Here is a 17730-nt window from a genome sequence, read left to right as displayed (position 1 = left end):
AGCTACATATAAATATGGGCAGTTAAAATCCCTACCACATAAAGGTAGAAGTTATATACTAAATTGCTGATTCATGTGATAGCTTTAGGGGGAGAGGGGGCAGAGGGTCTAGGGGGAAGGAGGGATTTGAAGAGGTTGGTGTTGGCACTAAGGCTATGTGGGATGATCTATATATTATCACATTCATTGATTTATAAGAGCCTGTTTTGTTAGTCTAATTTGACAGATTTATAAGATTCTGATGAGGCACGGGGGTGGAGGGGGGGAGAGTGTTAACAAGTTTGATGGCATAGCCGCTATATGGTAAATCCCACAATGCTGTGTGTTAAGCCATGTAAAATGTGCAGAAAGCTAGGCATCAGTAGCTTGATTAAATTCAAAGAATGGTGGGGATTGAGGAGGGGGGGGGATAATTAAAGGTTTGATGGCTGTCTCAATATTGGATTATGCTTGGAGATGGTTTGTCATCTGAGATAGGATTGTTAGTATTTGCATACTGTTGGAAGTGTTTGTATTTGAAGTGTCATCAATAAAAAAACGTTAAAACATAAATTGGCAGTTAAGGAAGCTATAGTCTACATTATATGTGCCTTGACCATACCCAGTGTTAATGGCCTGCAAGAGTAACAGTGAGAATCTAGACTACTAGCCAGCCAATGTATACTTTGCAATTACTCTCCCCAGCTTATTTCCAACAGAAGTGATAAATAGCTGGGTTGTCAGATTATGTGGCCAAATCCTTTGAGGTCCTATGTGGGCATGCGACTTTGGAAAGAATGTGAGAGAACTAGACAATTTTACTGTATGTGAAAAGCAGATACTTTGGGTAATAATCTTGGGTATGGTCGTTAGACTACTCTGAGGGGTAAAAAATGAAGCTGAAGAATACTTGCAGGCTACATACCAATAAAAGATGTAAAGCACAGAACCCTCTAAGTAAGGAATTTCAGATGCACTGAAATGAAAGGCTCAGAGGGAGGATCACAAGAGTTGGGCATGGCATGCAATTAGATCCCCAAGGACCAGAGGCTCCCAGTCTGGAGAGGCTATGAACACCAGAATGCTTTCATTAATCTGGTGATAAGTAGGTGAGGAGATAGGCATTACTCTCTACTTGGGGGTGTTAAGCTGCTATGGCCTTAAGTACATCTTCATCTGGAGTAACTACTCAGTAAAAACAGACGAAAGGAAAAGCACAGCTCAAAGGGTCCAGGGCCTTCCTGGTCACACCAACATAAAATCTCTTCCGCTTGAAGCCATACAGCTTTGATGGATGACTTCCTGGCTACACGAAGTATATTCTCAATTTCTGGATGGAGACAGGAAGAAACTAACCAGACATCAATATCCAAGCTGGTAGTGTGAGGAATTGGACTTTTAGGTAAAGGCTACCATCTGAGTGCTGGGAATCAAACAAGAAGAGCTTCCTACATCCCATGGCTGTTCCTGAGGAAAACTGGAGAAATAGGGAAGCTACTCTTTCAAGGACCCTAGTCTTCTTTCACTTTTTTGGGGGGGGGGAGGAGAAGAGATCATAGATCAGTCAGGCTTCTCAATCCAGTGGGGAAAAATATCCCCAAACAAAATTATCAGTGGTTCCTTCAGTAGATAAGATCCACTGCCGTGTGAACTAGGTCCTTGCCATTCTTTTCTTGGTCCACTACTATCACAACCATGACACTCCACAGCTCGTCTACCTTCACTATAATGCTAGAATACAAAACAAAAATCTTTCCTAGCAAACATCTCTGGGGTGTCCCAATTTAAGACCCCATTCATGCTGTTCTAAGATTCTGCTACAGTCCCATTCCAGGCTTCTGGAAATTAAGCTAATGACAACCAGTTCTAGCAAGCAATGGTCCATTCCCAAATCTTCAGTGTCCTCCTCTATGCAAGGAGAAAGAAAATACTCAAGACAGTAATCAATCCTTCCCAGGCTCTCCGACTAACCCAGGCTTAGCACATCTACCACCTGCTGAGACTGAGAAAATACCAACTCTACAAGTACTGCACAGAACATTTTTGCATACTAGTACATAACCCGTCATTCTGTAGGGACATGAAGGAATGGCCCATTCTTAAGTCCTCAGTGTCCTCCTCTATGCAAGGAGTTATGAACATATATCCCTCACATTTTTTTTCAAAGAAAACACTGCCACCTGGTTTTCCAACTGTATCAGGATTTGTTCCATTAGCAGGGAAGTTTAAGCCTGTGCACCTCCATACTTTAAGATAATGAAAATATAGAATATTTCAAATAATTTCATTTGGGGGTGGAGGGGGATGGGGCAAGCACAGCCAGCAATATTTTTGATTTCTTAGAACCTGGACAACTGTCAACTTCATCACACCACTCCACTTACCGGCATCAGCATCCACCCCCTACTGAACAGAGCAAGAAGTGTAGGTAGTAGATGACAGGGTGATGTGAAGGAATGGGTGTGTCCCTTCCCTCTTACCCCCTTCCTCAATCTTGCTTCTGTTCTTCATTTAGTAATTTACTATTTTACTTACAACAAAGACAGCTTTCCTCATATCAAAATTTGATTTCATCAGCAAACATTTTCCAAAATGCTACTTGGCTAAACTGCTCCAGTTTCACATTAACATCTACCTACTACTCTACAGAAATAAGTTTTGAAAAATGTTAACAGCCAGCCCTAAAGTTATAAGTTCAACTTCTCAGACATTGATTGCCACTTCTGTTGTTGGAAGGTCAATGGATTTGGTGCTACAACTACCACGAATGAGATCATAAAGGTGGGATATGCTGACCATCTGTCCATAATATATACTTGAGATGCCTTTACCATCCACCAATGATGTACTCTCTTGAATGTGTGCCCACCTGAACTGTCACTTGTGTCCATGCGGCAACTGCTGCACAGGAAAGTACAAACTGGACCAGGTTGAGGATTGGGGCTTAAACTTCCAAGTGGTACCAGTAAGATTTGCAGACTAGACAGGTGCCCTCCAAAGACACTCCAATTTGGAACATTCAATGAGATTTTAATCTGGGGAGATAGGTGGGCTGAATCTAGCCTGCAGGGAAGTATAGAGACCCTTGTTTCAGAGTGATAAAGATTGCTCTTAACTCAGGTTATTCTTGAGTGGATGCCTCCCAAGACTGGGTGGTAATCAAACAAACCCTTTTAAATAGTACACCCTTGCACTATCTATACTGACTGCCTAAATTCAGAAGGGTAGTGAACAATCATTTTATTCATCATACTCTGAAGACTTGGAGAACCTAGAAGCCTACACTGGTGAGAGGGAAAAGTGTATTCATGGTTCACCCTTATAGAGTACAATGAGGAGTTCCCCTAAGATTAGATGGGGAGGTGCTTTTAAGAGGTGGGAAGATAAAGGTCACTGTAGTCTAGCCCAACTGGTGGGAAATGGGATACACAGGTTCCCGTATTTGAGTGAACAGTACCAGCTAAGCCCAGATTTCTATCCATGCACAGGTGAGGATCAGTTAGTAAACAAATAGCTCTTTCATAATATCTTTAAAGCCTAAAACTGCTTTTGAACAAATCTGTACTAAGCTGATCAGCTTAGAAGAATGATCTTTGGAGGTCTTTGGGTTGTTAAAATGCATCCCTGGTGGAGGGGTAGAAGATACTGCTGAATAGGAATGAGACCTAGGAGAGAAGTGGAGAAAACTTTCACCTCCATGTGAGATTCTCCATTTCAGCCAATCTGGTTGAAAATGGGGTTAAAATGATGTACAGATTCTTTTACTAGAATACACAAAATTTTTCTACCATTAACATTGCTAGAGCCAACATGGGCAGGAAAGCGTTTCTCCACAAATGGTAGGAAATGCCCAGGCATGAAGCAGAATTGGGAATGTATGGGTCAGTGGTTACCCTAGGTTTCTGAGAGTTTATTCCAAGGAAGCTAGGATTGTCTTATAAATGATTTCTAAGATGTGGCATGGGGCTCATTTATTCACTGCATTACTACTTGAATAGAGATAGCTTGACTTGGAAGCAGGAATCTCTCCCTTTTCAAGACACTACAGATTGCAAATATTTTTCAGTAATTTTTGCTCCAAACTTACAGTGCTGAAAAATAATTTTATAGCCAAAATTAAAGAAATATGGGTTCCTTAGGTTAATTGGTTGCACAGCCATTAATTACTAGATATGCAATTTATGAGTAGTGTATTGGATCTTGGTGTTATGGGTATTAGCAGGGTGAAAAGAGGTATGTTAGCTTGCTTCATCCTGTTTGTCAAAGTAACAAACAGGTCTTGGCCCAAATATGATTTTTTAGATTGTACTTCCCAAATTATGTTTCCTTTTTCTCTCTTTTGTGCTCCGTATGGAAATGCATAGGCTTTTGTGGAATAAAGAATGATGTGTAATGTAATGTATTGAAATCACAAAAACAATGTTCTATGGCTTAGGACAAGCCCATTGTAGTCCCAGACACTTTCTACACAATTCATAGTTGCCACTCCTCCTGGTAATCCCCAAATGTTGTCACCACAATGTATAACATTAACAAGCCAGACAGTAAACTGAAAAACCAACTCAGCTTGCTTTACCTGTCCCCCTGTTGCTCTGTCTCCAATTACTCCCCGTTCTCCTTCCCTGCTTCCATAACCAGATGCACTGCCACGACTCCCAGTATCTCTTCCAGATCTTTCTGGCCTCTCACTTCTGTATAGAGAATAAACATGTTAAACAAGTCTGTTAGTGTTGCCAGTATCAGACCAGTTGTAACTTCAATTAAAGCTCTGCAGGTTTCCTAGTTGGGAAAACATGCAGAACAGTCTTAAGAACTATTCGAATTGCTACAGTTTATTCAATATTGTGGTCAATTATCTCAAGCCCAGATCCTGTTCCAGTGGGTGTGAAGGTCTGAACTTATAAAAAGTAGGGCTGCATTTTAATTGCAGTTAACTCTGCAATTAATGAACTGATCAACTGCGATTAAAAAAACTGGATTGCGTTGCAGCGTCTCCTCTCTCCTTCAGACATCTTTTACTCTTCCACTACCAACCACTGTTCTTGGTGCAATCTGACATCTTTCCTCCTCCCACCCGCGTTTCAACATCACCCCACCCCTGCGCCAATCTACCTTAAAGGTGGTCTTCTACTGATGCTTGCCAGCAGCAGCATTGCACATATGATGCTTGCAGACTGGTCCAAAACTTCCCCTCTGAAGCATCCCTCTCATGTCAGAGGAGGCAGGACAGGTCAGAAGGAATGTTTTGGGGCACACTACAGGCAGCATATATGTGCAATGCTGGCACTTCCATGGACCAAAAGACAACCAACCCTTATGGTAGACTGGCATGGGGGGGGGGGGGACTAAAAGGGGGAAGTGAGCTGCAGACCTGTGAGCATAACTGATCAAGGCAGTGAGCTCCAGCAGCCACAAGAAGAACTTGGTGCGGCTCTCCACCAAGTTTGTGTCGGTCCTCATGGAGATGGAGGAGAGGGAGGGAGAGGTGCTGGACAATGGGAGGAAGGGAGGGAAAAGGGAGAATGGACCTCAGGAAAGAAAGATAATGGATCTGGGAAATGAGGAGAGGGAGGGAAGGAAGAGAAACATGTTGGATCTGGGAGTGGGAGGAAGGGAAGGGGGAATGAGAATTGATATACCGCCTTTCTGTTACATTCAAAGCAGTTTACATATTATATCCATGTATTTATTTTGTTTCTGGGGGAGAGTCACAAGGAGCCGCAATAGGAAGTAAATACAATCCCACCAAATTGTGGGATTAATCGCGATTTTAAAAAATGTAAGCGTGCGGCTAGCCGCAGTTATAAATTTTCATCAAAATGCAGCCCTAAAAAAGGGGGGGGGGGGGGGGGGAAGAGAAGCTGTGGTGGTAGGCCTGAAGTCACATGACCAAATGAGAATCACTGCACAATGCAGAATGATCAACTTATGAAGTGAAATATTACTCACTGTCAGTATAGCTTCTTAGTTATACATCATGACCATTACCACTTTAGTCAGCTTTTCAACATGTTTTGTAACCTCAGTTTTATTAAATGGTCTTATGACAATGTATCAAATTTCCAAGTGCAATAACTGCAAAATTATATCAAATGAAGGTAGGTTATGTCAAGACCCCAAAAGATGATGAATCCATTTCAGGAACAAACAGTTCCACCATCCACCCTTTTCTCCAGGGATTAAAACTGGTGTAGATATAGGTAGCTTCTGAGATAAATTTGTGTTTGTTTAATTACCTAATATCCCGTTTCTCTGTGGTTATTCCACTTTCATTCTTCCAGTTTGCTTGTCTTGTAGCACTGGATCGCCTTTCCCGCGAATGACGACCATGTGGTTTTTCAGGATTATTCGTTCTTCCTGTTTCATGAATTTGCCCTTTGTTGGTTCCCGATCTTTCATTAATTGCCACTGTTCGTCTATCATCTGTCTCTCTCACCTCCCGCCTGTCAGGGTCACTTCTTGGTTGCGGAGGATCATTTCTCCTGCTGTCACTGAAGTTTTTGCCAAAGCGTTCAAACCCTGCCTCCTCTCTTCGTCCAGTTGCACGAGCCTTTTTTGCATCCTCTGGACTGATAAAACGCTCCCGCCTAACAGATAAACAGCATCATAAATATATGCACAAGCTTGGCAAAATTTTATGAGCCACTGAAATAGGCATTCTATGAAATGGTTTCTTTGCATTGTTTTTTTATATGAAATGTCCTGTGATTATGTACAGCACACAGAGAATATGACTTCTTGCCATATTTCAAATCTCAACATTCAATTAGGTTTAGGTGCTGTATGTGTTTCACAACGCTTGTCAACCAAGTCCAGAAATCTGAACAAGGCAACAAAACCCCCACACACCAATGGTAAACACCAATTCTGTTATTGTTCACTTGAATAAAAGAAGGTTGAGGATTTTTAAAGATAGACGTTCCACAGTGAGAAACCAGTTCAGTATGAAAGATGTCTGCAGGTCTACTCCCTCAGGAAACAGGTGGAACAGAGATGGCAAGGCTGAAAAACATCTGCACAAGGGCTACAGCAATGGAATGCTTCTTGAGACATCTAAGATGGAACACTCCAGCAGAAAGGATGGTGAACCTGGACCTCAAGCTGACAGCTGGACACAGATTACCCAAAGCCAGTAGAATCTACATCCCGACTTCACCTTCACTTGAGCTGAAAAACCAGTGTGAAGTTCTGGAAGCGAAGAGGAAAAATCTTCCTAGAAAACGGAGGAAACAATTTGCAAACCCCAAAGCCACAGTCTTGGCAACAACTGTGTCTAGAAGTGAAAACAGTAGTGGTGGTTGGAGACGTCTTTCTGAGGGGCATAGAGGCATCCATTTGTCAACTGGACTATGTCCTGGGAGGTTTGCTGTCTGAGACATTATAGAGAGAATGCCGAGATGCATCAAGCCTACTAATCAAGAAAAAATTAGTTTCTTACCTGAATTTCCTTTCCATTAGTCCCGACAGATCAATCCAGAGAATTGTGGGTTATGCCTATCTACTAGCAGGTGGAGATAGAGAACACCAGAGCTCTGCCACATAAGACGCTGTGGTGCATCCTCACTTTCAGTATTTTCAACAGAGCAGTAAGGATAGAAGGAAGAGAAATCTTTTGCCTCTGTTAAGAAACAACTGAATAAATCAAGCTCCAACAGTGCGAACTTGGCCTACAGTGACAACAAGCAGCATCACCAAGAAGATAAAAGGATGGGCCACTGGATTAACCTGTTGGGACTAACATCGTCCCGCAGATCAATCCAGACACTTGCGGGATGTAAAAGCAATCCTCAAGAAGAGTAGGACCTGAAGTCCCTACAACAAGCAGAGGCTTCAAAGGTGAAATCACCTTGAGCCAAAACATCAAAGTGGTAATGATTTGAAAAAGTGTAAACTGAGAATCAAATACTTGACCTACAAATCTCATCAATGGAAACAGACTGATTTTGCAAGAAACGATTGTGCTCTTGTGGAATGCACTTGAGATGCAAAGGCAGGGTCTTACCCGTCAACAAGTAAGCAGAAGAGATGGCTTTAAAGCCACCATGCAATAGTAGCTTTAGAAGCTTGGTTACCCTTATTGTGGCCAGCAAACAATATGAGAAGATGATCAGAGTGCCAGAATTCAATGGTGACTTCCAAGTACTGGACAAGGGTCCTGCACATATCCAGACAGCGAAGAGAATGAAATTTCTCTGGGTAGTTGTCCCAGTGGGTGGGGGAAATCGGCTGATTTAAATAAGAGAGACCACCTCAAGCAGAAAGGATGGAACTGTTCCGATTGAGACTCCAGCCTCTGTAAACCAGAGGAAAGGGTCCCTGACATGATACCTCAGCATGGTGCCTGCAACACCAACGTATGCTAATGGCCACGAGAAAAACCTGTCTTCAGTGTAAGATCCTTTAAGAAGAGCCAATCCAAGGGCTCAAAAACAAGACCCCTCTGGAAAGCCTGAAGCACCCGGGTAAGATTGCCAAGATGGACAGATTGATAGACTGGGGGTATGTCTCTCTTTGTTAAATTGTACAGCGCTGCGTAACCCTAGTAGCGCTCTAGAAATGTTAAGTAGTAGTAGTAGTAGTATGCAGATGGTTAACCCCTCGCAAAACCAAACCACGCCTGATGTGCCACCAAATACAACTTCTGGATGCAGCCCTGAAAACAAGCAAAGGCTGCCGCCTGAACTTTCAGGGGAACTGAAGTCAAACTCGTGTCAGGACTGTCCTTCCAAAATACCGAAATGTGAGCAGAGGATGCCAACAACAGCATCACATCCCTGGAAGCGAACCGGGCCTCAAACATTCTGCAAACTCTCTCATAAGCAACAGAGGTCACCTATTTCTTTGCCTGGAGTAACGTAGTAATTACCTTCTCTGGATTACTTTTCTTCCTCAGTTTCGACTCCTCAATAGCAGGATGTAAGACCAAAGGGAGAGGGATCTTCCATGATCACTAGCCCTGCACCAGGAGACCCTTTCGGCCCGATAGCTGAAGGAGGCTGTCAACCTGCAACCATTACAGGTCCACATACCACAGCCTTCTGGTCCCAGATGACAAGAGATGTGGCCGAGAATCCAGCCAACCATCGTTCACGGCAGAAAAGGAGCACATCGGCTGGCTACGATTCAAGAATAGAGTCTGCATGCTGCATTGCTTCTTTCTACTGAAAAATCTGGGAACTTTGGCGTTGACCCTCCGGACCTTCAGATCCAACACTAGAACTCTCCACCAGGCCATGATCCAATGAAAGGCCTCCCAGCAGTTTCCACTCTCACAGATCCAATATATTCTGACTGAGAAAATCTGCATGAACATTCAGCTTGCCCACTATGTGTATTGCCAACAGCAGGGCAAGGTGAACCCCCACCCACTGAAAGAGGAGGGACTATTCCTGAGCTAAGGAGTCCACGGGGTTGAAGCATGTCTGAGAAGCAAAAGCTGTAGAGTCCTCATGTGAAGTGTGCCCATAGCAGAAGGTCATCGAGCCCAACACTTGCATGTAATCCCACATCTGCAGAGCTAGGAGCCAGAGAAGGTTGGATACTTGAGTATGGATCTTCAGCTAGTGAGCCACCAGAAGGAAAACCTTCCCCTGTCTGAGAATCAAAGATCACCCCAAGATAATAGACAGATTAAGAGGGAGTCTAATGAGATTTGGTGAGGTTGACTACCCACCCATGTGTGTGAAGGAGATAAACAACCCTGCCACTTGAACACTCTCCTGCCTAGTAGAGGCCATAATCAACCAATCATCCAGGTAAATATGGACCCCGGATGCCTTCTCGACAAAGAAAGGTATTGACTACCACCATCACCTTGGAGATGGTTCATGGGGCTGTCATGAGCCCAAAGGGCATGGCTCAAAACTGAATGTGTTCTCTAAGCACAAAGAACTGAAGGAAAACACTCATGCATTGGCCAGATCTTTTAGCCCCCAGAGATCAGAAATTCTCCAGGCTTCACGGACACAATGACGCATGGTTTTCCATGCGCAAGTGCCCGACCTTGAGAGCCTTGTTGACATTCTTGAGTCGAGCATGGGATGAAGAGAACTATCCATCCCTTGGGCCACAAAATAAAGTGGCCATAGCCTGCCTCCAAAAGGGGCACCATCGTGGATAGTGCCCAAGTGCATGAGATCTGAAGGAACCACAAGAACCTTGACGGGGTCTTTGCATGAGGACTTCAAATAATCCACCAAAAGACAAGCAAACTCCAGTTTGTAAATGTCTCCGATTACCTACAAGACACACTGGTCTGATGTAATCTTGGTCCACTCCTCCAGAAATAAAGACAGCCATCCCCCAATGGAGAGCTCTGAGGAATGGTCCATAATTGGGAGGCACAGGTGGGTGGAGCAGCCCAAGCAGTGGAGGTCAGAGCATGTTTGTTGTCCCTGAAAGGGCTGCTGCTTCTGCTGGAATCAGCCACTGAAAGGTCTGTACGGTGGAGGTCAGAGCATGTTTGTTGTCCCTGAAAGGGCTGCTGCTTCTGCTGGAATCATAGCCACTGAAAGGTCTGTACGGTCTTGCTTCCCAGAACCTAGAGACTGAAGAACTGAATGAAGCTTTTGGCTCATCTTCTGGCAGGTGCTGGCCTTTGGAATCCCCCACATCTTTTACAAGCTCAGAGGACCTTACCGCAAAAAGGAAGCTTCACAAGCTGAGACTTGGATGCCATGTCTGCATTCCAATCCCTGAATCAGAGCTGTACTATACCACAAGGGAGAGTTCCTTAGCAGAAGCTCTCAGGTGGTCATATGATAGGTGCGCTAAGTACACCAATCCCACCTCCAATGATGGCAGGGCTGAATTAACTCCATAGTAGAGGAAGCCTTACGGAACATCTTAAGCATGCATAAGCCACATCAGAGCCACAAACCATGGCTTACAGGCACAAAGCAGCCACTTCGAAGGGTAGCTTTAAGGAGCACACCAATTTCCTCCAACTTCCTGTCCAGGACATCCTTAAGAGTCGTACCACCCTCCACTGGCAGGGTAGTTTTCTTGGTCACAGCTGTGACCAAAGAATCCACCTTAGGGAGCCACAGCAACTCCAATTCCTCCAACGGGAGAGGGTACAGATGAGACAGCTCACACCATCCGCAGCCCTGCCTCACACATCAGAACTTTCATTGCAGCATGAATTTGGAAAACCCTAGGGGGCTGCTCAGTACCCGACATCACAGATTGCGAAGTAGCCCGAGGGATGATGATCAGAAGAAGAAATATCACGCATCTCCAACACCTTAGAAATTAAGGCAGGCAACTCCTTCCTGATGAGCCGAGCACTCCAATGCCAGGGATACCTCATCCAGTTCCTAGTGGTTCTCCAAATATGCTGTTTGTCAACTGATCTGCAGAAACCCCTAGGGTAGCAAAAGAGGACTGGGAGTTCGATCTGCAGAACCCCCTAGGATAGCAAAGGAGGCCTGGGAGGCCAGTGGTCTCTTCAACAAATGTGTTTGGTGCATCAAAAGAACTCACTCCATGGAGAAAGGGGTTTCAGCTGCCACCACAGAAAAATCACCCAAATCTGCACCACTGAGAGGTTGTAGAGACCACACAGAACACTGGTCAGCTGGAGGGAAAACCACATGCAGCTCGGACTAAGTGTGTGTCAGTACCTCAAAGATAGCGGCTGACGTGCAGAATGAGGGAAGAACCACAGAGCCCGCCAAAACATGCCCCCATTGAGACTGCTGATATCCCCGAGATGGCCAATGCAGAAACTTCAGCCCGTGGAAGGCTATGCAAAGAGGCGAGAGTACACATGCTGCAAGTCCCCTACACTGTTCTCCAGTTCCCACACCAGAAGCAGTGCTTAACTGTTTTGGAAGAGTGGCCCTCAGAGCAGAGCACAGAAATATAGTTACTCATGTTTAGAAGAGTTCATTGACCCAATTGTTAGAAGAGGCAGAGAAATGAAAATATATTTTTTTTTGTGCATTTGATCCTTGACAGGGGACTAAGTGGTTTATAACAATCCAACCCCTAAGTGCCAAACAGCACTGCTGGCTCTTTTAAAGTGGCCTTAGCCAGTGTCAGGCTCTCTTTGTACTCATCTCTGTTCCCCCCCCCCCCCCCCAAACTGTTTTTTTTTCCATCAGGAGCCAGTACCAGTATCAACCATGAGATGCACAGGTTATATGCATCCTCCTGCTAAAGAGGATACCAAGAGCAAGGCTGCTGCACAGGGTCTTATGTGGCAGAGCTCCGACGTTCCCTATCTTCACCTGCTAGTAGACAGGTATAACCCGCAAGTCTCTGAATTGATCTGTGGGACGACATGGATTATTTTGTTCACCCATGTTAGCACCAAAGCTGCTGCTGCTGGATATGGGGCAGTGAGAAGCAGGCAGGCATGCAAGCAAGCTGTATTCTCCTCAATCTTCCCACATGACAAAGGCTGAAGAAGAAACTTGCATTCTGGAGATTAATGCATGGCTGTTTAGATGTGTTGAGCACTTTGGTTTCCTTCACCATGGGATACTCAGGTCTGCTGAGTTGAGATTCCAGCCACTTACTGAAGCAGAAATTATGTGTTTTCCAGAACAGAACAGCTAACTTAATGAGGAGGGCTTTAAACTAGGATCACAAGAGACAGGTCAAAGCGGTCCTAAGCTCAGTAAAATATGTAACTAATAGAAATGGGCATAAAAGGCAACTGGAAAGCTATGTTTAGCAATACTTGAGACTCATAACTAGGAAATAGTTACACTAGGTTACAATCTTAAGGGAGGAGCAGTATCACTATGTATTTATATAAAAATTAGTAATATAAAACAGAACTGCAGAGCTTATGTGGCAAGGATGCAGTACTTTGGATTAACCTGAACAAAGCTGATCTAACATCTATTTATATTGGTTTGATATATAGACCTCCACAAGATGAAGAAGCAGATTTAAATTAAGACCATCGTCAAATTGCTATAAAAGTTCAGGTGATTACTAGGACATCCCTGCTGTGGTGACTGAACATAGGGAGGGATCTTGCTTTCTCTGTAATGAACTGTTTTGGAAACTTAACAGAACCCCCCCCCCCCCCACCCCTTAAAAAAAGTAGTGATAGTTAACCTACTGTTTAAATCAACAAATATGGAGAATATTTCTGATAAGTGTGCTGAAGAAAGTATTAGAACATGAGGATGAAAATGAAGAGGGCCCAGGAATTAAGGATAATTGTCAAGCTGGAGAATGGGAGAAAATACATCAATGAGACGTAGTTAGATGGGAAAACCTGGAGGAACTAAAAAAGTAGTGTGCAGAAATGATATGAGATTTTTTATTTCTTACAACTAAAAGTCTTATTCCCCCATGCTAGTCAGGAAAAGTGCTCCAGTGCCATAGTGATAGGAAGGAAATAAAGTCTTATTCCCCCATGCTAGTCAGGAAAAGTGCTCCAGTGCCATAGTGATAGGAAGGAAATAAAGATTGATGAGGAAAAAGTGGATCTGATCAACAAATTTCCATTGGGTTGTCACTGAGGAAAGGCCAGTAGTACAAAAAAGTCACAAAAGATCAACCTCAATTTTCAAATGACTGCTTTTAGTTTAGCTAATACCTCAAACAACTGGGCTGGATAGAACACAAAGAACCTAGGAACCAAGGGCCATTCTGGCAGACACAAGACAGGCAGGTCTGGCTTTATTTAAAAAAAAATGGAAGTAGAGGGGGAGAAATTACAGGACTAGTTATTCTAACCTCAATGGCGAGTAAATCAATGGAATTGCTGATAAAATACAAGATGGTGAAATTTAGTCTTACCTGTTAGTTTCCTTTCCTTGAATCTTGCTAGACTAGTCCAGATGAATGGGTTTATACTACCTTGCCAGCAGGAGCAGATGGAGGCAGAACACACAATTTAGTGGTGACATCACTGTCAATAAGGTACTGTGCCCACAAGAAAGCATTAATTTGTATCAAAGCCTAATATGAATCAACAAAAAAACACTGATCAAAAACCACCCATCAAAAAACCACAGGAAACGGATGGCAAACTCCCAAATCCCCAGAACTTAAGGGAAAAGGAACACACACACACATTCAACCAGAAAACAAAGTCTGCTGCCGAGCAACAAAACACACACACAGGAAAACACCATTAATAACTTCCAGGATAGAGGTGTGCACATGGACAAGGACAACAGGAAATCTGCAGGGAAGAAGAGTGGACAGTAGCAATATGATGGAGACCAGATTATGTTCCTGTACACACCTCTACTTCAAACTCAGGCCACCAGAATATCATCAGAGCAATCAATTGAGGAACACAGAACGGAACTCAGCTCTGTCTCTGTGGATGGTTTATTATTTTTACATTGTCTGAAATGGACTGAAGAATATTATGGACTGATAGATTTGAAATGGACTGAGTTAAGAAAATAATGATTTTTGTTTTGCATATTTAAAGCAAATTTTGTTAAATATGCTAAATTTTTAACAAAGTTCTAGGATGCATTATGTTTTGTTTGAATTTATAAGCCTTTTAAATATGGGTTAAATATAGGGATGGGAAAGGTATGTATGGGGATAGGTGGGGATGGAAAAGAACTGACTGGGAATGGTGACCAGCAGGCCAAGAAAGCTTTCTTGAAGCAGCTTCTCCATCAGGCCCATGAAAAGATTAACTGGTGATCCAACTTCAGAAAGAAGTTTGCAACCTTCAGACTGTGCAAGAGAACTCATCACACATCCAGCTTGTGCAATAAACTCTTTGGAGAACATCAGAAAGATGACAACCTGAGTCACATGAAAAGGGGGAGATGCATACCACTGGGCAAAACACTACACCTGGCAAAAAGAGCAGATAAGGAACTCTGCATGTCAAAGCTTGCCGCTCTGAAAAGCAGCAAGTAAATGGGCCACCAAGATGAATTATGTTGTAGGAAGTAGAAAACTGCAAAACTATCACATAACTAATATAGTTTGCTAATTAAGAGGATAGACACAAGAGGCTCTATATAAATTATAAACAAATGGAACCTCAAAACACCAAAAGAGCACTCAGTGCTATTATATCTAATATCCCAGTCCTATTGTCAGTTCCTAGCGAAAAAGGTTTGAAGAAAAAAAAGCAGTACAAAAAACCCCACAAAGGGAGAAAAAAATTACCATTCCCCAAAAAACTCAACCCTTCTCCTCTGTGAAAATCCTTTTATACCTAAAAAGTTATGTTCCATGTAATGTCAATTAGCACCTGGTACAAAATAAAGAATAAAAAGACTTATGTTGCACTTTGCATTAATGTCTGCTCATATATTTGGGTTTAAAAGGAGATTCGAGACGTGAAGATGGCAAGATAAGTATTCTTTATTCTTTATTGTGTAGTAGGATGCAAATTGACATTACATGGAACATAACTTTTTAGAGGAGTTCTAATTGTTTGAATAAAGGGTTGAGGTTTTTGGGAACAGTTATTTCCTCCCCCCCCCCCCCCCCCCCCCCTTTTTTTGTGGACTTTTTAATACTGTTTTTTCCCTCAAACCTTTTTTGACAGGAACCAACAATAGGATTGGAACTCTAGATATAATAGCACTATAAAAATCTACACAGCTGTCTGGAGTTTTTGAGGTTCTGTTTGTTTACAATATAGGTATTTAGAGCCTGTCTATCCTCAATCACCAAGATGAATGCCTTCAGACAAGTCCTTAATCGAAGCATAGTGAAAAAGTTCATCAGGCAGACCCAATAAGACATTCAAAACCAAATTGTGTCACTGAGGAACAGCAGCCCTGATCTTATTGACATCAGTCAAGCACATCATATTCAGATCAGAGACTACTGCAGAGCCCTGAATCTGACCCACATGAACAAGAAATTCCCACCACCTGCAACTGAAGACTTTAGAGCCAGGCCTTTAGAGACCCTTCTGCATAAAGGATAAAATGGCAGGTCAGATTTGAAAGGAGGGGCCATCTCAACTGTATCAAATTCTTCAAATAGGCACCAAACCTGAACCTAGACTAACAAAGTTGAGGCTTATGAGTCTCAGGAAAAGTACAGATGCCCACCAGGATGCAGCACTTTTGAACTCTCTGCACCCTTTCAAGTGTCAAGTTCTAAGACAGAACTGAGCCAGGTTTTCCATATACACATGACAGCCAGAACTACCAATAGATGTTCCTCTGCCAGATTGTAACATAGTAAGAGACGATAGTATGTGATACTTCTTATGTATACCTGGTCTTGATTTATCCTTGCCATTTTCAGAGCATAGACCATAGATGCCTGTCCAGCACTGTCCTTGTTCTAAAATTTCTGAAATTAACATCAAAGCACCTGAACAGCTCCACTCCATCCCATCCAGATCTATTCACCCACAATCAGGTCACAGACCTTAGAAGTCTGCCCAGCATCGGCCTTGTTCTCAAATTTCTGAAGCAGAAGCTATCTAATCATGATCAGAGCACAAACTGTAGAAGTCTGCCTAGTCTAGTTTTCATTTCTTATCTTTGCTAAACTTCACTGGATCCATTCCTTCTAAACAGGATTCATTTATTCTTATCCCACACCTTTTTGAATTCAGTTACCATTTTCAACTCCACCACCTTCTGCGAAAGGGCATTCCAAGTATCTTCCACCCTCTATGTGAAAAAATACTTCCTGACATCATTCCTGAGTCTGCCCCCTTTCAACATCCTTATGAAACCACTTCCCACCGTAGGAACACATTGTATTCCCTCTGTATTCATCACCTCCTTATCCCTCTCTTCACCATCTCTTTTTTCCACCCCCTTCTTCACAGCTCTCAACCTTCAACACTTCCTGCCTTCCATTCACCCCTCGCCTTTTTACCTGAATACATCTCGCCTTCGTCGCTGTCGTCATACCTCTCCTACTCTCAGCTGGTGACATTAATCCAAATCCTGGTCCCCCACATCAGCTCTCATCCTATTCATGCAAGCCTTACCGTGATACCTCCAATCTTATTTATATTCTTCTCCACCCCCCTTCTTCTCTGCCCTTCTCTTGTGCTCTATGGAACACCCACTCTGCAACAAACTCTCCTACATCAATGATCTCTCTCTCTCATACCCTTCATCTGCTTGCCCTAACTGAAATATGGATTTACCCTGAAGACTCTGCTTCAGTTGCGGCCCTATGTCATGGAGGTTATCTCTTCTCCCATACTCCTCACTCAGTTGGCCGCGGAGGCGGTGTCGGGCTAGTACTCTCACCCTCCTGTAAATTTCAACCCATTCTTCCACCTCAGTCTCACTGCTTTTCTTCCTTCGAAGTCCACTCGATCCGTGTATTCGCTCCTCTACCTATCCGGGTAGCAGTCATTTATCGACCCCCTGCTAAATCCTCCTCTTCCTTTCTCACTGACTTTGATGCCTGGCTCTCTTTCTTTCTTGAACCTTCATCTCCTTCCCTCATTCCTGGGGATTTTAACTTTCATGTTAATGACCCCTCTAACTCTTATACTTCTCAATTCCTTGCCTTAACATCCTCCTTCAATCTTCAACTGTGCTCCACCACCCCTACTCACCAGAATGGCCACTGTCTTAATCTTGGATTCTTCTCCAAATGCTCACCCTCCAATTTCCTTGCCTCAACTCTTCTATCTTACCATCATCTTAACTTTCACACACACCCTCCTCCTCAGTCCCGTCCTATTCTAACCAACACTTTTAGGAATCTACAGGCTATTAACCCTTCTACCCTGTCCTCCAGTATCTCTAATCTTTTATCTATTGCTATATCTACCAAGTCTGTCAATGAGGCTGTCTCTTCCTATAATACTATTCT

The 17730-nt window shown here is 43.3% G+C and overlaps 1 protein-coding gene across 5 annotated transcripts in view; it reads right to left on the bottom strand.

Annotated features, from left to right (window-relative positions):
- Positions 1-17730, bottom strand: part of SLTM (SAFB like transcription modulator) — a 230789-nt gene that overhangs the window by 19516 nt on the left and 193543 nt on the right. For 3 of the 5 annotated variants that reach the window (XM_030188772.1, XM_030188779.1, XM_030188785.1), the window contains 2 exons: positions 6216-6566; positions 4556-4670 (listed from right to left, as the gene is read on the bottom strand). In XM_030188772.1, coding sequence (XP_030044632.1) covers positions 4556-4670; positions 6216-6566 — 466 coding nt within the window. The remainder of the gene's footprint in view (positions 1-4555; positions 4671-6215; positions 6567-17730) is intronic. The other 2 variants (XM_030188798.1, XM_030188794.1) reach the window with 1 other exon arrangement.

The sequence above is a fragment of the Microcaecilia unicolor genome, chromosome 1, assembly GCF_901765095.1.
Source record: "Microcaecilia unicolor chromosome 1, aMicUni1.1, whole genome shotgun sequence".
Lineage (NCBI taxonomy): Eukaryota > Metazoa > Chordata > Amphibia > Gymnophiona > Siphonopidae > Microcaecilia > Microcaecilia unicolor.
Note: the sequence above shows the minus strand (reverse complement) of the source record. Positions and strands in the feature narration are given on the sequence as shown.